General features: G+C 27.2%; 2 protein-coding genes across 2 annotated transcripts; one reads left to right on the forward strand and one right to left on the reverse strand.

The window, feature by feature from the left end:
* On the reverse strand, positions 1-21,642 carry LOC136072030 (low choriolytic enzyme-like). Its single transcript, XM_065819965.1, has 9 exons — positions 21,580-21,642; positions 15,959-16,085; positions 15,768-15,884; positions 5,578-5,695; positions 2,515-2,621; positions 2,369-2,440; positions 2,066-2,290; positions 980-1,213; positions 1-129 (listed from the first exon to the last, which is right to left on the reverse strand). Exons 2-9 carry the CDS (start codon positions 16,023-16,025, stop codon positions 14-16), a joined length of 1,056 nt encoding a protein of 351 aa, XP_065676037.1. The 5' UTR covers positions 16,026-16,085; positions 21,580-21,642; the 3' UTR covers positions 1-13.
* LOC136072029 (contactin-associated protein-like 2) lies at positions 19,663-27,416 on the forward strand. Its single transcript, XM_065819964.1, has 4 exons — positions 19,663-20,316; positions 22,268-22,543; positions 23,585-25,083; positions 25,209-27,416. Exons 1-4 carry the CDS (start codon positions 20,291-20,293, stop codon positions 26,774-26,776), a joined length of 3,369 nt encoding a protein of 1,122 aa, XP_065676036.1. The 5' UTR covers positions 19,663-20,290; the 3' UTR covers positions 26,777-27,416.
* Positions 27,417-27,536: the final 120 nt, after the last annotated feature.

The raw sequence follows: 27,536 nt of genomic DNA on the forward strand, positions 1-27,536 counted from the left end.
TTATTTAAACTATTTAGTTGCATTTAAAACAAGATTTTGAACAGTTTGGAAGCATCCAATTCGGATTTTTCTGACATTCACCGGATTTTTCCCATGCAGCGCAATTCGAATGTTTGTCATTGCAAGTGTCTAAAGGTAAGACATAAAATAACAATTAATTAAAATAAAACACCAAATAATTTTTTACTTCTTGTTTTCAATACATTATAGTAGTTACACATTGAAATATTTTTAATTATTACGTGGAGGTGCTTATTTATTACGTGGAGATTTATTACAACAAAGTCATTAATTAAAATGATAAGTTGAAAAAAAAAGCGAATAAAATTTAAAAAAGAACATTATTGAATTTAATTATTTAAATAATAGAATAAAATCTTAATATTAAATTTTTTTAACTAAAATATAATGGAAGTAGAGATCAAAGATGGTGACAAAGGTTTTACTCTACACCAATGTGACATATTTTACTACTGACATATTTTACTACTTACATATTTTACTGCTGACAAGTTGCAGAAACGACATGAGCTATACTTTTTAATACACTTTCGTATTTTGATATATACTATTCATTTGAAATTTCAAAAAACATGGCAACATAAAATGCATACACAATAAAGGGTAACAAACATCATACACCCATTAAACGCCACAAACCTTATGCAATAAATATACCATTTCTATAAACCATAAAAAATGTTTATTTATTGCATGTAAACAATTGCAAATAAACCATAAATAACCCAAATACTTTCTTTAAACAGTCTAAAAAAACCGTGAATGAAAAAATACTTTTTTATACTAAGAAACTTTTGAAATTGCTAAGCACATACAAAAGTTGCACTTAATTCAACAAAATTGCCAAATGATTGATTAAAGAAAAAGAGCTCAATTATTAAATAAGAAAAGGGTTTTTATGGTTTCATATTTCATAAGATATGAAAATAAGTACAATAATCGTCAATTAATATTTTACCTTTACAAGATTTGCAGCATTTTCTTTTCATAACTTCTAAATAAACTCGATCTGTTGATGCACAATAGCCTGTATTTGCCCATCCGTAGCATTTAATGTCTAAGTCTTCACCAGCCACACATTGTACTGTTGGAGAGCCAGTCTGAGGAGCTGTGGAAGATTGTGTTGAACTATGTGAAAAAGTAGGTGGTTGGGTTGAAACACCTGAAATAGTTGGTGGATGTGTTGAAATACCTGAAAAAATATTAAAAAATAAAACATACAAAAAAGAAAGCATAACTAATAATAATAATTAACAAAATAACAAGAAGTTAATTAAACCTTAAGAAGTTAAATAAAGCGTAATTAAGACCGTATAGTTAACTAAACCAAATTGTTCTATCAGTTAAAAATTAAAAAAAAAAATTAATTTAAACAATAAAGAGTTACATCAATAACAGAAGTTTTTATTTAATTATTCTATCAGTTGGGAACCAAAAAAAAAATATCACACAAAATTAAACCAATCAAATCAATTTGAGTATCAATAAAATCAAATCCAACCTTTTTATTTTTATTTTTTTACAGCGAATTATTTCTAACAACTTGCATTTTGTATCTGTATGAAAAAATCTTTAAAAATATTTTTATAAAAAAACATTTAGAAAACCAAAATTAAATTTTAGTTATGCTTTTGAAAATGTATGAATGAAATGAATGAAGATTTAACATAAGTTAAGTAAAGTTAAGCAAATAGATAATCTCCATTATCTCTCCATAAATCTAATAAATAATTGAAAAATTAAAAAAAATTTCTAACAAAAACTAAACCATTGTTGAAATCAAACCAACAAAAATAACTTTACACCCAAACAAAAATTACCAATCTGCTGTTTAGAATTTTAAATTCAATAACAGCAGCAACAAAAAAACATTTGGTGTTCTTTAATATTACTATGTAAATACACATGAAATAAATAGCATTGAAGAAATATAAAAAAAAGTGTGTGCATTTTTAGGCATGTTAACACGGAAAGACTAAGTATAGAAGCTTACATAAACTCTTTAAAAAAGTGTGAATGTGCTAATAAATAAATTTATTTCTACCTGCTTTGCAGTTGTACATGGCATTAATTTGTAGTATGTCTATGCTACTAAATCCTTGGGCTTTGCCAATAACTTTTTGTTTGCTAGGGTCTTTAGTTTTAATAGTAACCCCACCAAATCGACCAAATGCAGTTTCACCATAGTGCATCATTGAATCATAGTCATAAGGAAATCCCAAACTGTCAATTGTACCACTATCAAACTTGTCAAAGTTGTATTTCATACCTTAAAAAATTCAAACTATATATTCTTATCATAAATATACATGAAATAAATAGCAAAACATAAACATGCATTACATACCAAGTTGAATGCTGCCCCAAACAATTGTTACATGATCATCACGATCCGGTCGACTTTGTTCATGATGCAATCCTAAATAATATTGAAGTCATATTATAGAGTCTAACAATCCTTTATTATTGAAATAAAAATTACATGTAATATACCAATGCTATGCCCTATTTCATGCAATACTGTTCCAAGTTGAAGACATCCACTGCCTAGTGATACATTGTTGACTCTTCTTCGAAAATAACCAACATCAGAGGAACACCTAAAGAAATATTGTAAAAAATAATTTGAACAAAGTTATTAACTAACTTTATCATTTAACTAGATGTTAATTTAGTTTATATACTCCACAATGCTTTTTCAACTATGAAAAATGACATTAAAATTTTTTTTGCGATGCAATAAAATAGTTTCTCTAAATTAACCCATTTTACAAATTAAAAGACAGAAAATTTTATAAAATACATTTTTAAAATGTCTTATATTAACATCAATTAAATTTTTTTTTATTGATTAGTTTTTGTTTAGATGTTGATATGGGTTAAATAAAAACTTTAGATACTTATCATTTTTTTAAAACTACTAATATTTTATATTATTCAATTTTTTATGTTTATAATTAAGAAAAAAAAAATGAAAAAAAGTAAATAAAAAACCGTTGGAAAAAACATTAAAAACTTAAAACTTCAACCCTGATTTTCTCAGTTTGACACTTTTTGACTTGTGGCACCTTTGATCTGGGTGTACGATATATATATATATATATATACAAATATATACATATATACGTATATAAATATATATATATATATTTATATATATATATATATATATATATATATATATATATATATATATATATATATATATACATATATATATATATATGTGTGTATATATATATATATATATATATATATATTTATATATATATATATATATATATATATATATATATATATATATATATATATATATATATATATATTTGTATGGAGAGGAGATTCTACAAATAAAATGAGGGGGGCGAATCCTCAAAAAGTACCAACTGATTCTGATTCCTTTAGGTCCTAAGGTCCTCAAAACTAAAATTTATCAGACTGAATAATTACATATATATATATATATATATATATATATATATATATATATATATATATATATATATATATATATATATATATATATATATATATATATATATATATATATATATATATATATATATATATATATATTATATATATATATATATTTTTATATATATATATATATATATATATATATATATATATATATATATATATATATATATATATATATATAATGTAATTATTCAGTCTGGTAAATTTTAGTTTTGAGGACCTTAGGACCTAAAGGAATCAGAATTAGTCGGTACTTTTTGAGGATTCGCCCCCTCATTTTATTTGCAGAATCTCCTCTCCATACAAATATATATAAATATATATATATATATATATATATATATATATATATATATATATATATATATATATATATATATATATACACACATATATATATAGATGTATATATATATTATATATATATATATATATATATATATATATATATATATATATATATATATATATATATATAAATATATACATATATATATATATACGTATATATGTATATATTTGTATACACATATATACGACAAGTCCTGTGTTTCTGAACTGTTGAAAATAATTTTTTTATTGTATTCCAAGCCACAATGCCTCTGTAGAACGGTTGTTTTCTTTAATGTCTTGCCAATGGACAAAAGGAAGAAGTAGATTATCAGTAGAGCTTGTTAAAAGTATTCTATGTGTAAAATATAATTTCAAATCATACTCATGTAATGAATTCCATGAGTATCTGTTATCAAAGAAAGATCTATTGAAAAAAATAGGCTCAACAAAAAAGTATAGTTGGTATGATCCATTTTCCCCTGTTTATAGTTCTGTTCCCACAAATAAAAGCTTTGATGAAAGAGATACTGATATAAGTGATTAGTAAGATTGATACAAATGATACAAAATTAGAATTAATGTGTCTTTCATTTGTCTTTTATTTAAATATATATACATTTTATTTATACTTTGATTTAAATATATATATATATATATTTTTAAATATATGCTATATTTAATTAGACATACTTAATGGTATATTTTAATATAGAATAATATATAAAATATATAATAAAAAATATAGAGAACGCTATACTTAAAAATATATTAAAAGTTTTATGAATTATTGATTCTTTTTATATATATATATATATTTATCTCTTGTTCAATAAATTTGAATTTGATTGTACACTTGCATTATGATTAAAATTACATTAATTAGTTGTAAGAGTCCTAAAATTAATTTTCAAACCAGCTGTTTATATTAATAAAACGAATGCTATTTTAAAAAATGATTTTCATTTTAGATTCATAATAGGGGTACCCACTTTACCACCTTGCTAAATAAAGTTGACGCCCCTTTCATTTACCACAAATTGCAAAATCTCCTCTTTTTCGGAGATTACCATATGGCAACCCTACATATATATATATATATATATATATATATATATATATATATATATATATATATATATATATATATATATATACATATATATATATATATATATATATATATATATATATATACATATATATATATATATATATATATATATATATATATATATATATATATATATATATATATATATATATATACCGGTGAAATAGGGTATATATATAGGGTATATGAAATAGGGTATATATATATATATATATATATATATATATATATATATATATATATATATATATATATACCGGTGAAATAAGTGATTTTGATTCAGAAATAGTTATTAAAGGCACTTAATTATGTCATAAATGTGCCAAAAACAATTTGAGTTGCAAAAATTGTGTTTATTGCTGTTTTAATTTCTTGGCCTTTTGTAGCTCACTTGCATTATAAAACAAAATTTTGCTCATACGTAACAGGCGTAGAGATACAAAAAATACGTTTTGATTAGAACTTTCTGGTGGCTAAGCAATTAATGTGCGTTATTCAAAAAAAATATCTGGTTAGAATTATCTAAAAACCTTGATATAACAATTAAAAAAAAACTGTTGACAAAAAAAAAAAGAAGTTGGAGTTACTAGAATACAAATATCTGCCTTCAGATAAAATATTATTCATACCCGATTCCAGAATGAAAACTAAGATATGTATCTTCATTTGTTCTCTTTACAAACTTTAAACAAGTGTGCTTATGATACTCATCAATTGCTCTTAATATGTAAACATGATTTGATGAGCCTAAACATCATTGTTTTAAAATAAAAAAACTATTTTATGTGTAATTAGATATGTTACACTTAGCAAAATGTATTTAGTTTAGACAAAAAAAAAAAGTTTAAAATAAATTGAAATTAAAATCGCATATAATAAAATTAAAATCTTAACCAGATGGTAAAGAATTTGGTGGTTTTTTTGTAGTTTTTTATGTCTTATTTTAAGGAGATAATCACGTTTCATACATTCCCAGTGGGCAACAAGATGTGTTTAAGACGCCTAAAAAGCAAATTAAAATGTATTAAAACGTTGTTTAGACGTCTAAAACACGTGTTGTTCTCACTGGGCTTTTTTTATTGTAAAATAAATTATAATATTTTATAAAACGTACGGGTAAAATGTTAGGAGTAGGAAGAGTAGTGGTGTACAATGCATCGCAAAGTGAAAATAGGATTTTACTTTTCTGAAAAAAAAATCAATTTTAAATATTTTCTAACCAAAACAAGTCAGCATTAGTTAATAAAAAAATGTTTATTTCAAATTTTTTTTAAATCGCTTTTTTAAATGTGGGATTTTCAGGGGTAAAAAAACATGGGTTTTCACTAAATCGTTATATTACATACGATAATTTCCCCAATTTTTTTCACATTATCAAATAAATGATCATTTTGTAAATTAAAAACGAACAAAAGAAAAAAAATCTTTGGATCGTTGTTTTTGTATGTCAGTAAAGATTGATTGATTAGACCAAGTTACTACAGAGGTAGCCAGTTTTTATTTATTATAAATTTTCTGCAATAAATAGACTTTTTAAAAGTGAAATAGTATTCTGGCTACCTCTGTAGTAACATGGTATAATATCAATTTATTGTAGTGGGTTTAATTAAAAACCGGTTAATTAATAAGTATAAAAAATAACACTAGATGGGGAGCGGTACATTTGTTCAGTGTTGCAACATCTAGGTTTTTTTTCACTAGATTTGAGTTTTTTTATTGCTGTCTGGGTTTCTGTGTTGTTGTTTTTTTGAAAAATATTGCCAAATCTTGGTATACTTTGTTTTGGGGGTTTTTGTTGATAAATTAAGATTTACATATGATTGTCGGTTTGTTCAATCAACACAGGTTAAGAATATTTGAAGTTTGCTATTCTAATTTTAATTTAAAAATTCGAATTTTTAAATTAAGATTCGAATAGCAAACTTTACTTAATAAAATTTTAATTGTTAAACGATATGTTCATTTTTGTTTTTGATTCGATTTGTTTTTTTGATTTTATTTGTTCTTTGGTTTTTTATTCGATTTGTTTATCTTTGGTTTGAAATTTAAAATTACTCAAATATATTATTTAATAAATTTTTTGTTTTCGATGTTTTTTTCATACTAAATATATTATTAAATAAATTTTTTGTTTTCGATGTTTTTTTCATACTAAATATATTATTAAATAAATTTTTTGTTTTCGATGTTTTTTTCATACTAAATATATTATTAAATAAATTTTTTGTTTTCGATGTTTTTTTCATACTAAATATATTATTAAATAAATTTTTTGTTTTCGATGTTTTTTTCATACTAAATATATTATTAAATAAATTTTTTGTTTTCGATGTTTTTTTCATACTAAATATATTATTAAATAAATTTTTTGTTTTCGATGTTTTTTTCATACTAAATATATTATTAAATAAATTTTTTGTTTTCGATGTTTTTTTCATACTAAATATATTATTAAATAAATTTTTTGTTTTCGATGTTTTTTTCATACTAAATATATTATTAAATAAATTTTTTGTTTTCGATGTTTTTTTCATACTAAAATATTTCATACTAAATATGTTTTTATTAAATTTTGATAAAATATTTAGTTATACTAAATATTGTAAAAATTGAGCGGCGACAATGGTAGAAAAACTACTGGCACGTCACCAAGCACCCCACCGCATAAAAAATCAAAGACCTGGGAGGCCTTCTGTTAAGAATGGCTTACAGACAGTGAACTAAATGGTTAGATAAAATCAGACTCTGGTAACCGTTATACTACAATTTGTACCGTCTGCACTTGTAGATTAACTAATGTTAACAAAACTTCTTTATTAGCACATAAAACCACACAAAAGCACTCAATGCCACAAGCAAAACTTTAAACATCAATAAGTTTTTCACCAAACCAAAAAAATCCAGCTTTTCAGCAAAAGTTCCAAAAGCAGAGTCTCGTTGACGGCTTTTATGGCAGAACATAATACACCAGTTTTACATTCCGACCACTTAATTGAATGCTGTAAACAGATGTACCCAGACAGCACAATTGCTAAAAAATTGACACTAAAGTGCATCAAATCCGTCTGCAGTATGGTATTGCTCATTTTGAGCGAATTGAAGTTGTAAACATTTGTAGAAATGCTGCTAGCAATCGCCTGCCATCGTGGCTTGAAGTTTTTGTAAAGAATGTCTGCTTCTATTTTTCACGTAGCAGCAAAAGAAAGCATGAGTTTTAGTTGATACAAGATGTAGTTCAAATCCTGCAATATAAAGTTTTGAAACAATAAGGTTTAATTAAACAAGAAGTATTGCAGCATCATACACTTGCCGATATTGATTCTTCGTATGTAACCAGGCTTAAAAAACTTGGTACCATTGACACGGCTGGACATTGTGAAGCCCAGTTAATTTGTCAACCATTAGGAGAAAAAGAAGTCCAGTTTCGCAAGGGTGTATTTTCATTTTTTGATTGAACTTTGTGTTCAAATAAAACGCAGGTTTCCATTAGAACGAAACAGTGTTCTGGCAAAGATGCCCCTTTTGGACCCAAAGCAAGAAATAAATCTTCCATCATCTCATTAGCAGTAAATTTCTCAAATATTGTTAGCAGAAGACCACAAAAACGATCTTGGTCACATAGTCTTCGACTAAAATGAGGATCCTCCCGCATTAGGGTTACTGTTAACAGTGCCGCCTTTACCCACGGTCACCACAGACAAATGCTTGTGAAAAAAAAAAAATAATTTTTACAATATTTTAATACTGTTTACATAATCTGGGTATTTCTGGGGTTTTTGCGATGGGAAATCTGGGGCTTTCTCAAAAATCTGAGTTGTAACGCTGCATTTGTTCCTTGTCTTTAAGTTATAACTTCTAAGTTAAGCGTGGTTAAGTTAAGTTAATAAGGTAAGTTAAGTTATAACTTCTAAGTTAAATGTTAAAAAATGGTTACTTTTAATCTCAGCAAACTTTTGTTTGATGGTTTTCCTCCTTGGCATATTTTCACAAGTAAAAATGTATTTACACGTGCTATATTTTTGCAGCTCACGTTTTTATCACTTTATGCCGTACACCGTGAGTTTTAACACTTTTTTTATTAAATAAAAATTTGTGGAAAAAGAAAAAAGCTGTTTCTAACTAAATATAAAACATCAAAAATCAACAAAGTAAATATCTCATAATTCATTCATTCAAAGTAATATCATATAATTTATGGTGCTTTTTTTATTAGGTATTTTAAGTATCCTCCAATCAGGTTCTTTCTCTGATAGTGCTATTGAAACCAGAAATAAAGAAATCAAAACTGCACGAGTTAATCATGCACGTCTAACTTTATTGGCAGAAAACACTAGGGATAGAGCTAATTATTTGTTTGTGACATTTGATATGTACATCGAGTATTTTTTTTTTAATGTTATGCTATTGTTAGTAGTTTAGACTATTTTTGTTAATTTTTTTTTTGGTAAAGAAATCTCAATATAGTTTATAATAATAATTCAAAGTTTTGTTGTTTTTTGTTTTTAAAAAATATTTAAGAAATAATTTAATTAATTTTAACTCGTAAATTAATTAATCTAAAAAGATCTATATTATGAACTAGAATGTTATACTGATAAGCTGTTCTGCGTTGAATTTCTTAAGAAACGGCACTTAAAAACATCCATTAGAACGTTAAGAAATTGTAAGAAACTAAAGAACAAAAAATCAGATGAAAGCAGATTTTCTTATAATTTTGATAAGTTTATATTTAATGATATTGCTTATTATTAAATTGTGTTAATGGTACAGTATGTAAAATTCTCTAAATATCAGCGCCTTCTGATTTATTACTTTGAATAAAAATATCCGGACTGTAATTTTTCGGATTAGTTAGAAATTAGTCCGGATAAACCGCAAAAAATACAATGAACTGTTTTTTTATGAAAACTGAATATTATTTTTTAAATATAGAAATATAAACAAAAATTCGATGTCTTGTGAAAAAACCATCTCAATATGTTGAATGCTTTCTTATTTTTAAGCCTATTTCCTCATTTTGTATTAGAACGGCGCATAGTGTGGCGTCGCGACACACTCAATGACCTGTAGACAAAACTCGATTTTTCTTTAACTTTTCCAACCCTATAATAAACTTAGTGTCCCTCAGTCCTATTAAAGACTAGGTGACCCTCAGGATTTTGTCTACATTGTCTACCTATCGAGACACTCTGAAGAAATTCAGAGTTGAAGAAAAAAACTTCAATAAACTAGAGTGTTCTTTACGTTTTAATTTATATACGTATAGGCATTAACTGTTACAACATATTTTAAATCAATTTGAAATATATTTTTTTAATAAGTTAATTCTCTAAAACTAATTATAACAAAGAAAAGTATATATTGCATTTATTGCATAAGCATATATTGCTAATTATAACAAAGAAAAGCATATATTGCTTCTTTTATTACTTGAACACTTTTTCTTTTTCACATATCATATAATTACCCAGAAAATAAAAATGATTAAACACAAGTGCTTTTTTTGCATTATCTACGTTTTAAGAAATACCACAATTAGTCCTCAATTTGGTTTTTAATGCTAGCATTAACCTTGACAAAGTAAAGTATTTAATCTTTGTACACAAATTTAATGTGTACAATGAACACCATGTGTACATTGTACACTCACTCTATGCAAGACCGGCGTGAGTAAGCGTTGAGTAGGGAGGGGGATGTGGTGCTTTAAGAGTTTTGTCAATTAAAAAAAAAGTCCTCAAATTCTTCAATTTGCCTATTAGAAATTAATAGACCCTTTATTTTGAAAAAAGTTCCATTATGCCGACTGTTCCAATTTGCTGATTGAAGGTTTAAAAGAATTCAGTTTGCTAACTAATAGTGCAAATATTAATTGAATAGGGAATGCCCTCATTCAATGAATATTAAATATAGACACCCTCTTCCCTCATCTATTGTATGGGGGTAAAGCCCTCCTTTGCACCGGTCTCAACTGTATGTACACTTCACTATGTTTATAAATAAAGCAATTAGTATAGCTGCTAAATTATGGTATTTAAGTGGCTGATGAATTCAAAAGAAAAATTTTGCAAATAATGACTAATTATTACAAGTAAATGACTGTTTATATAGTCATTTACTTATACATTCGTACCTTTCAAGTACTTTGCAATTTCATTGTTTTCTCTTTAAAAACTAGATTCTCATACAAATGGGTTTTATTAAGATCATTAAAAGGCTGTTTAGGATCTCTATTCAAGGAATAAAAGTTTTGTGTGGATTATTCTGTAAAATTAAATCTTGAACTCCAATAAAAATATCTGAAACTCCAATGTAGGTATCTGTTATTTTAGCGTGATTTTTGTAGCCTAGATGTGAAATCATATTTTGGAAATATTCAAAATCTATACATCTGTTCAGATCCAGTCAACTTGTTGGAAAATTCTTTGGAAAGAGACAGGGCATTATATAAAATTTCTGTTATATTTATATATATCTATACATAAAATTTTTTTGTTAAATGATAGAGCTCAAGGATTGAAGCAGTACCTCAACAAGCCAAAAGGACAAGAGAGATCTTGAAGCCATTATATCATTTAAATGAGTAAATGTTTTCAGACAAAAATTAGTAATAAAGTGAATTATCTAATTAAATGGACAAATGCTTCAAAGTTTGGTGTTTTTACTACTTTTTTGGCTAAATTTTTTATGATGATGGCAGTGGTTGACGCGAGTCTTCTTCTTAAATGAGTGGGTTTAAAATAAAAGTTTACGTGTCAATTGTCAACCTAATATCTGGATAATGGAGTTCATAGACATTATTTTGGAACAGAAAACAACTATTAACTTGCAAGCCAACTAAATTAAAAAAACTCAAACGGAAAGTAGCAGTTATAGAAAATAATTTCTAATCTCAATCAGCAACTGTTTTACAAGTTTAAAGGAACCATTCTGGAGTAGTATCGTCAGAAAAAAAGCCTAACACATTGCCACAAATTGGTGAAGTCATAGTCAAACTAAAGCATGCAGTCAAGCGTAAGAAAAACATTTTTTGTTGGTGAACTGACAATGCAGAAAATTTGAGCAGCCGTGGCGCAGTGGTAGCGCACTTGCTTCAGAAATAAAGAATCCGTGGTTCAAACCCCACTCTGGGAAAGTTTTGCGACATCGGTTAGGAAGGAGACGTAAACTTCCAAATAAATGCTCATCCGCGGTGCTCTGTGATAAGACTGTAAGGACTTCTTGGGGCACCTAATTAAAAATAAATAATAAGTAAATAAATAAAAAAGATGTTGCCCAAGCACCGCCAGCAGCGTTACACTGCATCACGGAGGTCCTAACAGTACAACCTCACCAATAATAATGTTAGTTTCTCTAAGCGTCTTAATACGAAAAAATTCATTAAATAGCCGACTTATTGTGGTAGAATTTAAGGACGTTGCTAAATAAAATAGCTTTCATTAACTCTTGCAAACACGCTGCACATTAAACCTTCAAGAAATACACAGTCAATCTTCATATGAAACCAGCTGAAAAAGAGCTTGAGTATCAACTTTGCAAAGACAGCAATGCTAGCAACGACAAACTTTGCATCCTTATGACAACTCTTATGCATCCTTTTATTTGGGTATCCGCCATGAAATAATTGTCAAGATCTGCGGTGCACTCACTCCTTTGCTCCACATTAACCAATTAGCTCAACCGCAAACGCTTATCGCTTACCTGTGCAACTAACATGCGTTCTTTCTACAACAAAATCCAGTCTTTAAATCAATTTCTTACTGATACCAAGGTTAATATTAAGATAAAAGATGGTTCAAAGATGATATTGCCTCTCAAATTAAAAAGTAACTTAGCCCTAATAGTAGAATTGGCAAACTATTATTTCTCAAATCAATAATAACTACACTTTCATAAGCAATATATTATTTATAAATACAAAACATTCAAATAACAGAACAAATAAATCTAACTACTGAATCCTCGCCAAACTTAATAGCTATAAAAGAAATTAGACTAACCATTGCTAGTTTATACTCAAAGTGCTCCTCCTGTTTATTAATATACTATTACATCCCAGTTTGGTTGAAAGGTGCAAATTGCGACGCATCATTTCGAAATGAACAACTCAACGGTACATAAAGAATTCTGATGACATCCTGATCTACTATATCTAAAATAAAGTTCTTGCCAAAATACCTCAACCCAATGTTGATGTTGTCGCACTTTGCAATATATTCAATGATATGAAATTTAATAGCTCAAAATCATAAATTATTAGAATTAATCCTAGGAGCTCCAACAACCATACTCTACCATCACTTATACTCAATACTGAGCTTGAAAATTGTCAACAGTTACAAATACCTTTGCATCTTGCTAAATGAGAATCTTGATTAGGATGAACAATGGGTAAAAGTTCACAATACTATTAAATTAGTCTCATTTCTACTCAAGTGTCTTAATTAAATTGAACACTCTCAGCCTAATCTTCTACAAGTTTACAGGTATTACAGTATTACCCAAAAAATGTTTGCATAATATATGCATATAATAGCATGTTGGCAATACAAGGCCGTAGACAACCTTTTTAGATGTTTGAGCTAAGCAACTTTAAAATATGAAAAAAACTCCATATTTGGGTATATTCATGAGTAAGTTGTGTAAAAAATTGCTGTGATTGGAGACTTTGGAACAACAAAAACCTTAAAATGTTAGCCCCCCAGCCCCAAATATGAGGGAATGAGTTAAAATTGTTATTATTATTATTTTTTTATTTTTTATTTTTTTTTGCAATCATAAACTAAATATAAATTCATTGACAGATTTTAAATTTCATTTATTGATCTCTGAGTGTTCTGAAATTAATGACCATGCAAAATTGACACCCCCACCCCTAACTTTGAGGGGGCTGTAAACTTTATAAAGTCATAAAAGACGAACAGCAAGAGTTTATTAAATCAAATTTGAAATTTGTCAATGAATATAAATTAAATTTAAGATTAAAGAAAAATAATAACTATAACTCATCGCACTCATATTTGGGGATGGGGGGTTAACGTTTTAGGCATCTTTGTCTCACCTTTTATTTGTCTATATATTTTTTTCATTCTCACGGATTTTAGGTGACAATCTGCATTTTTGACTCGTCTTTCATCTGCCTCTACTTTTGTCTTCTTTTTGCGCGACGCTCTGTATCTTTAAATCTTTTTTCATGCCTCTATTTTGCAGGCTTTTTCATGACAATCTGCATCCTTGACTCGGATTACAGTAACAGTACCATCATTTAGTTAAAAACGGTTAAGCCACAATTTTTTTTTTTTACATGTTACAAGTTATATATATAAGCTTAGTTTGTATTTTTAAATAATGTTAATTTAGAAGACTCGAAAAAGTTTAAAAACTTTTGAAAGTTTTTTTTAATTGATAGATGCCTGTCTAACCAAAACCTTTATTTGATGTAGAAACACTCCTCCATGTTCTACCTATTTGTCAGTCAATGTAGCAGCACTCCTCGCATGTTTACCTGTTTGTCAGTCAATTTTGCATCAAATTTTTATTGTTTTTTCGTGCTATTAATTATATTTGTGCTACTCCCAGTGTTTGGACAAGAACAAATTATACTAAACTAAGAAAACTTTACAGAAAATAAAGGTATGCCATCAGAATTGCATTTAAAGTCAATAAACAGTTTTTTGTGAGCCAAAGGTAATCTTAATATTTTCTAACTAAATATTTATCTTGTTTTACAGTTCATGTATAAAAATTTTACAGAAATTGACCGTAAATACTTTAGTCGAATTTTAGAACTCAACTTTTCAAAACTGCGTTCTTACTCTATTCAAAATTACGATTTCTATGGAAACAATTTCCAAACATTATGGCGAAAAAAAGTCCAAAAACTTTAAACTGAATCTAAACGATACCTACGTTTAAACTGAGTACTACAATATCTTTTACAACAATACCTCTCACTAACAAATTTAAATGCATTATATATTTTAAATCGTTTTTTTGAACAGTATAAAATGATAAAAAAGTAATACAAATTATAAAACTAAAAAAAAAAAAAACAATATTTTTATTAGTTTTTTTTTTTATTACAAGTTACAATATAAACTTTTTATAACTTTAGACAATACTTATAATTTTATATCTTTATTTATTAAGATTCGTTTTAAACAATTTTTAAATTTTATTAATTATCATAGAAAATATTTAGAAAATTTTATATTTACAAGATTGTAAATACATCAACAAAGACTGTGCTAGGTGGTAAGACTTTACTGTTTTCTTCATACTCCGGACATAATTTTCTCTTGTATATTTTAATTGATTGTATTTATTGTTAGCCAGTAAATGTTATATTATTAAAAAAAAAAAAAACTGTTTACAAATATTCTTGTGCAACAAGACATTTACATTTTTAAAAAACATTTTCCCTAATCGCTAAAGAGAAAATAACAATCATTTTTTAGAGCATACTGACATTTGTTTTATGCTTTGATGGGTTTTTTTCTTTCAAAACATATATAACATATATAACATATATAAGTTATAAGAAAAAAAAGAAGAGGACAAAAATTTTTCCCGTTCCTGAAACCATGTCCTGAACACCATGTCCTGAGCAGTATGTCCTGAACTATAATAATCTTGGTATCAGTATCCTTACAAGATCTTGTATTAAAAACAATATTTTTAACAAAAGATTTTTGAACACGAAAAAAAGGTTAAGAAAAAATTTATAATAAACACTTATATTAACAAATTTATAAATATAACCCAGTTACTAATATAAAAAAATTGATTGTTTTAAAATTATTTAAATTAAGTTGTTGCTTACTCATTCGACTGAGATCGTAAGGAACAATATTGTTAGGCCATCGGCCTGCAATAATGCTTCCGTAGCCATTGAAATCACTAGGAGTCAACACCATGTCTCCTTCAAACAGATTGCTATCTAAAATTTTTAAAAGTTGTTGATTATGAATGAGAATAAAAAAGATATTTGAAGCAAATTGTTTTCAAACTCACTCTCCATTTCAGGGACCCAACTTGAAGCGACATTTCCAACGCAGCAGAGAAAAAAAAGAGTCAACATTCTTTCGATTTTCCGCTTCAAAAATTCTAATCATTTTGTTGTGGAACATTTTTATACTTTCTAAAAATAAATACAGGTGCTTAAATTTATTTAATTTTGTTTAAAGCTGTAAAAATAAAAGTGAGAAAAGGGCGAAAACATCACAAATAGGTATTCAAAAGTTGAGGAATATTATTTTTCACTTTATTAATTGTTTAGGACGCAAAAAAATATGTTCGCATAACACACTTAAAAAATTTAGCCCAGTTCTACAAAGGATAATCATTTAATATCACTTCATCAGATAGCTAAAATTTGAGAACTCTGGAAATCGGTTAGACATTGCACTAAAGATTATTGCTGGATAGAATTAAAAAACTCGATTTTGATTTTTAATTAAATAGTTATTTAAAATATGACACCATCCTAAACTTTATTTACCAAGGTAAAAAGTTCCATAAGCGCACAATTTAAAAACAGGTTAAATTATTATATTGAAAAATATAATAACTAAACTTAAATAGAAAAACTTAAAATATTTATAAAACTTATAAAATTTATAATACTTATAAGCTTTAAAAAACCGTTTCTTTCGTGGTTTTACAAGAATAATTTTAAGAAGTAAGAATAAAAGATTTTATGGCGGTCGTGTCTTAACTAAAAAAAATTTTGGTGTTGTAAATAAAAACTCATTACACCAAATTAAAAGGCAAATAAGGCTACAATATGTTTTCAGCTTCAAAGGTAGTAAAATATTACTCAACTACTCATGGGTTAAAGGTGATTAAATTTTTTTATTAAGATATGTGTCAACAATTAATTCAATCTTTGGTAACTGATACGCATCTGGCTAGGTATACTTATTATTGGTTTTAGAATAGTCAACTTCTGTCCAACGTTTAGTTTTTTTTGCTACTAGTACATGGTCTCATTATCATTCGACCCCCCCCCCCTTCTCCTCCCCATCCCACTCCTCCTGTGTAAAATGACAAGTTTCAGATTTAATACATAACTATGTAACTTGAAGAATATTTTTTATACTATCTACCAATCGGTAGATCTTTAGAAAAATTAGAAAATAGTTTTGAGTGTTTTTTTATTATTTATCAGAGCAACAATGAATATAGTTCTATTTATACATTATTTAAAATTTCTACTTTCATGGAAAAATTGTTTTATATCATAATGGTAAAATAAGAATGAAGACCTTTATGCAGAAATTTTTGATTTAAGTTGGTTAATATTAGAAACTTCTGAAGAATAGTTGATTTGAAAAACCTCTTTTAAATGTATTATTAACTAATATTAACATTCTATTAACTACCATAATACATTATTAACACAGACAACCAATAAAATATTTAAAAAACTAATATTTAAAAAACTCATTAAAAAGTCTGCAGAGAACCGTTTTTTTATTTTAATCAAAATAATATTTACACATTAATCAATGATGCACATCTTTTAAAAAAACTTTATCACTACTTTTTTGAACAAAAAAATATTTTTTGGTTAAAAAATGTTTTAATACGATTAACCATTTTACTGGTCCCTAAATATATTTTTAAAAAATTTTTAAAAAGTATGTCATGTTTGGTCTCAAATGAAACAAAATTCGTAATCTTTTATTAAACGCCCGGTAAGGAAACTCATATCAAAGCGTCTCTAGCAATTTTTAAAGCTAAATGTAGTGGACACAGGTGATTCGTGGACATAGATGACTCGTGGACGCCAGTGACTTGTGGACACAGGTGACTTGTGGGCATAGATAAATTGAGAAAACAGAGTAGCCGAAGTATAATTATAGCTGAAAATAATAATTTGAATATTCCTGACCTATAAAACATTGGTATTTCTAAAAAAATATTACTTTATGTTTCAGTTGCTAATGATGTTTTTTGTTTAAAAAAGCGCACAAAAAAATTACAAGTCTCTAATATTTACCGCAAAGTGCTTTTGAAAAAGAAGTTCATGCCATTTTCTTTACCATTGTTGTTTATTTGGTTAGAGGAGGCATTAAACTAGAACCTCTTGAATCTAAAGTCAGCTCAAATCACTACGTCACAGCTGCTTTTAAGTTGTAATGTGTTGTCATCGGTACAATTACTAAATGTGGTGTTATCAGTGCAATTGTGAATTGTGATGTCATCAGTACAATTAGGTTAGTACCTTGGTTGAAGCTTTTCAGTCGAAACCAATTAAAAAAATCAATCAAACTAACAGTTGCTGTAAATAACTACTTAAGAATCTAAATAAAATTATTAAACATAGTACTTTTTGTAAAGTTTTAATCTTTTTTTATCCGTAAAAGATTGTTTTAATTTTAACTTAAGACTGTCCATAACGTCTATACACAACCTTTAACCAAATTATAAAGGTTTTTTTTCAAATGTTGTTTCATGTATAATATTATTTAAAAGCAATTTTTGGATTAAAATTTGTATATTAAACCGTGTTTAGTATTTAATTTAATGGCTTTAATTAACATGAAAATCATAGAGTGGTCATAAGATTTCACAATTTTATTTTAAAGTTTGATACACACAAAAAAAAATAATGAAAAGAATAGAAAACAAATTATATGCATTATTTATTTCAATTAAAAAAAAAGAATTAAAATTAAAGGCTTAAAACTATTCACAAAATTAAAAAAAATGAAGTAACGGTGCCACCATAATATAAGTAAATTTAATCTACTAACTGGCGTTCCAGAATGATTATAATTCTTTTACACTCTTTAAACAAGGCGCTGATTCTTATGAAGATTTATGGCTAAACTTTATGGCGACATCAGATTCTAATATAGAAACTCTTTTTTAACAACTTTTTAATTGAAAAAAATTTTAGTAAAGGATAATAAAATTCAAACTATTTTAGTGAAAGTATTAAAACTATTTTAAACAACAAAATGATGAAAGTAAAGGCGCTACCATAATATCAGTACCACCACAATATTAGTACCACCACAATATAAGTACAACCACAATATCAGTACACATCACAATATCAATACCACCAGAATATAAGTTCAACCACAATATCAGTACCATAATATCAGTACCACCACAATATCAGTAATTTTAATCTACTAACTGATTTTCTAAAATGATTGACTTTAAATTATATGAAATGCAATTTTGTTTACACATTTTAAACAAAGCACTATTTCTAATAGCTTTATGGCTAAACTTTATGGCTCCATCATATTCTAATACAGATACATTACTCTAAATATCAATTTTTCTTAAGTTTTAACTGAGCTATAATTTATGGTCACTTAAAACTTTCTTTTTTGTTCAATACTTCCGGTTTGTGGTTAATGTCATCTGTATTACATTGAAAAGCATAGTATGAAGCATTTTTAATGGCCATTACCTGGATTAGACTGAGATAAGAACTGACTGACAAAATGTTTTGTAATGTGTAATTTAAATACTTATACAATAATAAAATGTTTGTTAAAATGAAAAAAATTATATTGTTGGTGAAACAGCTCATAATCAGTTTTTCCATCAAATATTTTCTTGAAAACAGCTGTTTTCTTTAACACCTTCTGCTAATTGATAATAAGTTTGCATTTTGAAAATAATAAAAACTATTATAATTTATTAAAGTCAAGACTTTTAGGTCGTTTTCACAGTTTTTGACAGTCCTAGTTAAGTTGTCAGCCCTAGTTTAATTAACATTAAGTTGGCTTTTATATATAAAAAATATGAAGCGTTTAAATAATTTTAATAATAGCTTAGAATACTTTCGCAAACTTCAATTTTGTTTTACTTCACTAAATACGTACTCAGTAGACACGGTGCGTTTTTTTAAACGTTATTTGGACGTTTTTATTGTTACGTTAAAACCTAATAAAATGCCCAAAGAACGTTTAAAAAACGCACCGTACTCACGGGGTAGGTAATTTTGTATAATAATTGAAAGTTGTGAGTAATGAAAATTTTTAAAATTATTAAACAACTGTCAACAAACGTCAAGTAAATCATAGTATTGTCAACAAACGTCAAGTAAATCATAGTATTGCATGTCAACATCTGTCAAATAAATTATAGTATGGTACGTTGCTTCGGTGACTGCAGGCAAAGTTGGAATATTGCTTAAATAATAAAAAAACTAGCTGGCGTAAAAAAATTATTTTCAGAAGGTCTATTGACAACCCCTCGCAAATTGTAAGAACATATTTAAAAAAAGTTAAACCAAAATGCGATAGTGATGATAATGATGGTGTTGATTATGATGGTGGTCGTGGTGGTGGTGGTGATGGTGGTGATGGTGGTGATATGATAGACAATAAAAACAAGTTAAGGTTAAAACATTTTTTTTTAATTTGGTTTTTTCTTGTTCTTTTGCTGTTAAGACGTTACTAACTATTAAATTCCTAATCTTTTGTGCACCTTATATCTTACTGGGATCAAAATAAGCTTTACAATCACAATTATCTATCCTTCAACAACTCTACTGTTTCTGTTTCCATGTTTCTACCATGTTTCTGTTCATAATTTTTTTTCTCATTTTTTTGAATAAAACACTGATTACTGTGTAAATAATCTTTGTGCAATGCATATTTAATGTACTTTTTCCAAAACTTTATTTAATGTATGAAAAAAATAAAAACATTAACTTTTAAACAAAATAACAACTAAAGTAACAATCAATAAAAGAACAATCAAAACAAATAAAAGAACATAATAAAAGAACATAATAAAAGAACATAATTAACATAATTAAACAATAACTACTAATTATAACTAAAAAAGTTTTTAAATATTTTTAATTAAAGAACATAATTAAAGAATATAATTAAAGAACATAATTAAACAATAACTACTAATTATAACTAAAAAAGTTTTTAAAGTAAATTTTTTTAATTATTCCCTTATGCGTAACTATATCCTATGTAGCTGTAGAGTTATCAACAATTGTAGTCTATTTAATTTAACGCGTTATGTTTTGCTGATTAGACACACACAATTGTTATATAAAGTATCTTTAAATATTAATAGTACAGATATTAATCTAAATATAAATAAAAAAATTTATAAACAATTCATTACCGTCACAATCGCTTCAGTCATTTTTGTGGGTTTCTATGTTTGGAATTGAAATAACTTAGACATTCGTCTATATTATGCTAAAAACAACTAAATCGTAAACCAATTAGAATAAAGTTTTGGAATTATTTTTAATTACGCCAAAAATTGCAGGCGACAGTTTTTTTAGTTCTGTCAAAACTTGACAAAAATGATTGGGCTTCAATCTAGTAATTGAGATTAAATCTCAAATTTATGAAAATACCGGATTATAAAAACATGATTAGGATATGACACGATTGGAATACGATCGTGACAAAATTTTAGCTTAAATTTATTATATTAAAATTTTAAATTTTTTGAAGTAAACTTTAAAAGACTAGGCTTTAATTTTAAAGTTGCTTTTTTTTAATTTAAAAAACGAAGTGCGATATAAATAGCAAAATAACAAAAAGCCATTTTGGAAAGCTTTCATTAGAGCAGCCACTTTTTTAAGCAAACAAGATAAATAAAAAAAGAAGTTTACGCAACGAATTTACCTGTTTAATTTTGTTTTTATTAAAAAAACATACAAGAGTTGTTTTCAAAAAACTAACTGAGTAAAAATGGTTGCAGAGACGGGCGTTCACAAATCAACTTTCATACAAAAGAGAACAACACGTTTTCTAAATAAAAAGCTTTCTTTGGGTCTTGTTTTAAACCATTGCAAATTGAAAATCTTTTATCTTAAAGATCGATAGAGTGAACAATATGAACTTGAGTCAAAAAAGTCAAAATTAAGTTTAACCTTTGAAAAAACATTTTCTATTGTTATTAAGTAGCGCATTATATCTTTTTATACATTTTTAATCAGCTCTACAGTTTTAAAAAAGCCCACTTTTTAAACAACTGTGTCGCTGTTTTTTCTTTCTTCAATCTTTATCTAATTTATTTATTTAAGCTTTTTTAGCTTTTCAAAAAGTTCATATGTATCAGCTGTCATTTGAACAAACTGCGCATGTCTAATAAAAAATCCACGAGGTTCTGGGGAAAAGACCTAACAAATCTATCAAAAAGTATTAATGGAAAGAGTAATGACAGGCAGTGGAAAAACACAAAATATAACGTCATTATTGTTTTAATTATTTCCATTTGTATTTGAGTAACAAAAAAAGGTATTACCAATAAAAGCCTTGTGACATAAAATATTTAATGATCCATTAATGTGCGGTGTCATTATAATTCAAGGTATCTAACGTTTGCGAATCAAATGAATATGAGGAATTTGTTTATGGTTATATGCTGCTTTTTTCTAAATAAAGTTTTTTTAATAAATGCTGACGAATCTACAGCTAGTTTTACTGGCAGTGACTACATTAAGTATGAAATAACAAATAAACAAGAAACTCGAAAAGATAAAGTTACATTGCGTTTCAAGACAACAGAAGCCTTTGGTGTGTTGATATATAGCTGTGGAGTACAAGGAGATTTTCTTCTTTTAGAGTTACAAAGGGGCAAACTTGTGTAAGTGTTTCTCAATCTAGATTTTTCTTGCAGATTTTTGTTTTTTTGTTTTTTTGTTTTTTTATTTTATATAAATATATAATAATAAATATAATAGTAAATGTTGTATGTATTTTGGGCTGTACATGATTCAAGTATGGAGGATCTAATTTGCTTTTTTAGAAAGAAGCTAAAAAGCTTAACCCTGGATAGTCTATATTTCAACTTAAAAAGAAATTGAAATGGGCTTAAGAAAACCTAATGTCGCTTAAAACAAGTCTTATTACTTTTACATTCTGTTGATAACTTTTTTCAATACAATCATTTTTCGACTTTTTATTTTCAAAATCATTTTCAGAAATCTACTAAAGTTTTAATAGTTATTTTTATTATCAAACTTTTAAAAAGGTAAAAAAGGTGTGTAGCAAGTAAGAAAAAGCAGCAGTATCATTTTGATTCCTGCATGTTAAAAAAATAAAAAAACCTGGCCATCAATAAATTGGAAAACATAATATTTGCATGTGAACATATGCAAGTTTAAAAAAAAAACGCGTCTTTATGAAAAGAAAATTTCAGAATCAATTTTCCTAATGAAAAATTCTTTAGAGATATTTATACATTTAAAGATTCAAAAACAAATAACCGAGATTATAATTGTTTCTAACAAAAAAAAAAACATCTCAAAATTAAGTGAAAAAAAAAATTATGCGGTTTGAACGAATTATGTTTTTTATCAGATAAAACGAAATGATACATAAATTATACAAAAAATTTATTCATAAAACGCAAACAAGAAAAAAAAAACATTATTTTAAAGCTATTGTTACTTTTATTAATAATTTTATATAGATATTTCTATTGGGAATTGACTGGTCGAGTATATTTATTGGGAATTGACTGGTCGAGTATATTTCTACGGGAATTAACTGGTCGAATATATTCTAGTTACTTTCATTTAAGAAGATTTAATTAAATTAACAAAACCATAAAAAAATTTTTGAACACACTTATTTTTCTTTTGAATTCTTTTTTTTTAACTTTACTGGAAACTTTTTTTTTTAGTTACACTGGAAACTTTGGTTCAACCCTTGAAGAATACGGCGCTCATAAAATAATTCATGAAAAACAATACAATGATAATAGTTGGCATGATGTTGTTATTTTGAGAGAAAATGGCACCCACGTTTATTTTACAGTAGATGATAAAACAAAATCATACATTTCGCATTTAGACTTTGAACAGCTAAATCTTGATTATCTTTACGTTGGAGGTCTGGGTTTGGCTCAAAAAGATGAAACAACATGTTTGAATATTAAAGAAAAAATTAATTTTATTGGTTGTATGTCAAAAGTTAGATTTAACAGCATAGATCTATTGTATGGTGCAATTGAGAAGTTCACGCATTTTAAAACATTCGGTCATCTATCTTTTACATGCCCTGATAGCAAACTGAATATATTTGGGTTTAATTCTGTGAACTCACAATTGACTTTACGAAGAAATATACTAAATGTTAACGAGTTGAATTTTGCTTTAGAGCTTCGAACATTTGAACCAAACGGACAAATAGCAACACATCTATGCACAAATGGTGCAATTGAGATAATACTTGAAAACGGAAAACTTAATTTGATTGTTTCTTTCATAGGCTTGTCTGCTCACAATGCCGTTAATATAAAATCAGAGATAAAAGTTGACGACGGCAACTGGCACGTTATTCGAATTTTGGTACAACGAAATGAAGATATAGTTAAACTGCAAGTAGATCATGTCTCAGAAGTTCATCAGTTTAAAAGCTTCTTTCGATTAGGAAGTGCTGATGGCATAGGGAATTTTATGGGAGAAATAACTATTGGAGGCAGTACACCTGAGCTTCCTTGTTTATTTGCGTGCTACAGAACAATTGAAGTTGATAATGAGCCAGTTTCATTTGATTCGAGTAAAATAATAAAAAAGCGTGAAGTTGCTAGAAACTGCAACATTAGTGATTTATGTTTTCCTAATCCTTGTCTTCACAAGGGAATATGTTTTCAATCTCTGCAGACATACACTTGCAATTGCACTAATCCTGATTATTCAGGAGCCAATTGTGAAACGTGCGTTTACAAAAGAACATGCCATGAATTAATGGATAGTGGATTTTCTGAAAGCAAAATTTATAAGCTATGTTCTAATAATGAAAGAGTTTTTCAAGCTTATTGTGATATGGGTTCAGGAGAAACCATTATTGGTCATAATGTTAAAAACGACACGCGTGTTGATGAAGGAGAAAAGGTGGAGGGAACACAATCCTTTTATATACACCCTGTTAAATATTCTGTAGATGTAATTTCCATAATCAATTTAATGGAGTTAAGCACTTTTTGCAAGCAGTATATTAGATTTGATTGCTTCCAATCAAAGTTATTGGATGGAGTTGGAAGAAAGAGATACGATGACTACAAAGGAGCAAGATGGTTATCTAGAGATAGCGAGCGGCAACATTTTTGGGGGGACTCAACTCCTGATAGACGAACGTGTAGCTGTGGAATGGATAAATCTTGCGCAAAAGGAGACGACGGTACCCTTTATTATTATTGTTTTTTATTTTATTTATTTTTAAAGGTTTCAATGCGATTTGAAAAAAAAAAGAAGTACAATTAACCAAAATTAAAAAACATAGTATTTATTATTTACAATATATAGGTAAACCTTACGATTGTAATTGTGATGCTGGCGATGCAAAATGGCGTTTTGACGATGGTTATATAACGCAAAAATCACTCTTGCCAGTCACCGAAGTTCAATTCAGCATCGGAAAATCAATGAATATAAAATCCTATTTTACTGTTGGAGAGTTAAAATGTTCTGGTACAAAGGTGAAGCCTTCAGATTTTCCAGTCACAACAATGACTGCAACAATAAAATTTGATAAACCAAAAATTATTAACAATTCAATGTTTTCAATTCGGAAATTTAATAACGTGACTGTACTTACTTTGCCTGTTTCGTCTTCTTCAGTTAGGGATAATATTGACACATTATTTTCAAAGCCATGGCTCATAACCATTGTATGTATAGGAGTTTTACTGTGTTTGTTATTAGTCGTGTTAGTTTTTATTTTGTTTCGTCAAAATCTTGGAAGTTTGCTGATTAAGTGTGTGTATGGGAAACACGTCAACAAACCAAAAATTGAAATTGAGGATTATAACAGATATTCTACGGTAACCGAGAATCAATCTGATTGGGATATTCACCATTTATCGACTACCTTTCCCACAAGTACACCAGCTCCATCATACGGTCCAACTGACGACGAAGAAAGCACAGTGGATATGCGTTGTCGAACAGTAGATGATTTAAGAGTTAAACGCAGTTTAAAAAAGTTAACTAACTGGGGAAGTCGTACTGCTTCTGCACCAACAGTCATGGGATCAGTTAACAGTCTACAATATAAAAATGATAACGTGCAAGCTCCAACAATCAATGATGTTATTTCTAAACCAAAGTGCAAAAATATTTTTGGCTCCTCTGACACAGCATTTAGTACAACTGCAACTGATGGTGAAGCGGAATCCATAATTGATAGCAGTGCATCTGAATACAGTCAAAAGTCAAGTTCCAACTCAATTAAAAGTTCATTAAAAGAATCGGAGCACGAATCTCCTCTTGGAAATAAAAAGTTGACGTCAACTGACGTGAACATATTAAACAAAAATGAAAACCATGAAAAACTTCAAAAGAATAACGATAAATTTTTTTGTATTCCAGCTCCAATGCCAACCATGTATAGTGAACCCATAAAAAACTTTATTCCCATAACGCCACTTCCTCTTAACGGATATCGTAATCTTAAAACAGTTAGATGTGGACTTCCTTATGAATTTGGTGGTCACCTGGCAATATTAAACAATAATTCCAACAGATGCCAACTTAAAAACGCACCTTTAACAAGAATAATTCCAGTAAGACGTGTTTCCGTAGCTTCAGAAAATTATAAGCCATACACACATCCAACTATTCAAGAGAGATGCGAGGAAACTTCTGACAGTGAGCATGACACGCTGCACTATTTCTACGACAATCTATGTAATTCAGATGGATTTTATGACAACAACGATGGAGACCAAGGTTTTTCGCCTTCCTCGGAAACTAGACCTTTATTTGATGAAATAAATTCAAGGGACGAACAAGAAAGAGAAGCCGATGAACAGATTAAGTTACTAAAACGGAAAGTAATCGAAAAAGCGACTTCTTTTGACGAAGGGTACTAGGCAATCTAATAGGAAATAAATAAAAACGAAAAAATTTAAATAAACTTTATGAGCAAATTAAGTTGCTTAAACTGAAAGTAAACGAAAAAGTTACTTAGTTTGAAAAAATTTTGGAACCATATATGGAACTTACATAGAAAGTTGAAAGTTAACATGAAAACTTGATAATGTTATTTAAACTGAAAGTAGTTGAGAAAGTTAATTTAAATAAAAGTATTTTGAAAAATAACTAGAAATAAATCGAGTACTGGAAATTAATGAAAAATAACTGGAAATAAATGTAACAGAGAAAGTTACTTGGACTAAAATTAATCGAGAAAGCTTCATAAGTTCTTTAAGTCGTGTATAAAATTTGACCAAAAAAGTTAACAGTGTTAGAAAGTGTGCGTTTTATAGCTTTAGAATATGCATCAGTAGAACGTATATAACCTGTATAAAATTTTTTGACAAGAATGCTTATTAAGCAGTATTAGTCAGAGTTTTATTTTAAAAAAAAAATGCAAATAAAATGCTAATACTAATAAGTTCAAAAAAAAAATATTTTTTAAAGACATTTATTTTAGATTGAAAATCTTGTATTTTTATACTGCTCTATTTTTAGTGACGCTAATCACAAAAAAAAATAAAAAAATGTTTCTTATGTTGTTTTTTTAATTATTAGTTTAAAAAAATATGAATCTTGTGAAGCATTAAACTACAAAATACAAGTTAAAGCAGTGAAAAAGTTCACAATGTAATAAAAGTTATAATTAAAAAAAAT

The sequence above is a fragment of the Hydra vulgaris genome, chromosome 15, assembly GCF_038396675.1.
Source record: "Hydra vulgaris chromosome 15, alternate assembly HydraT2T_AEP".
Classification (NCBI taxonomy): domain Eukaryota; kingdom Metazoa; phylum Cnidaria; class Hydrozoa; order Anthoathecata; family Hydridae; genus Hydra; species Hydra vulgaris.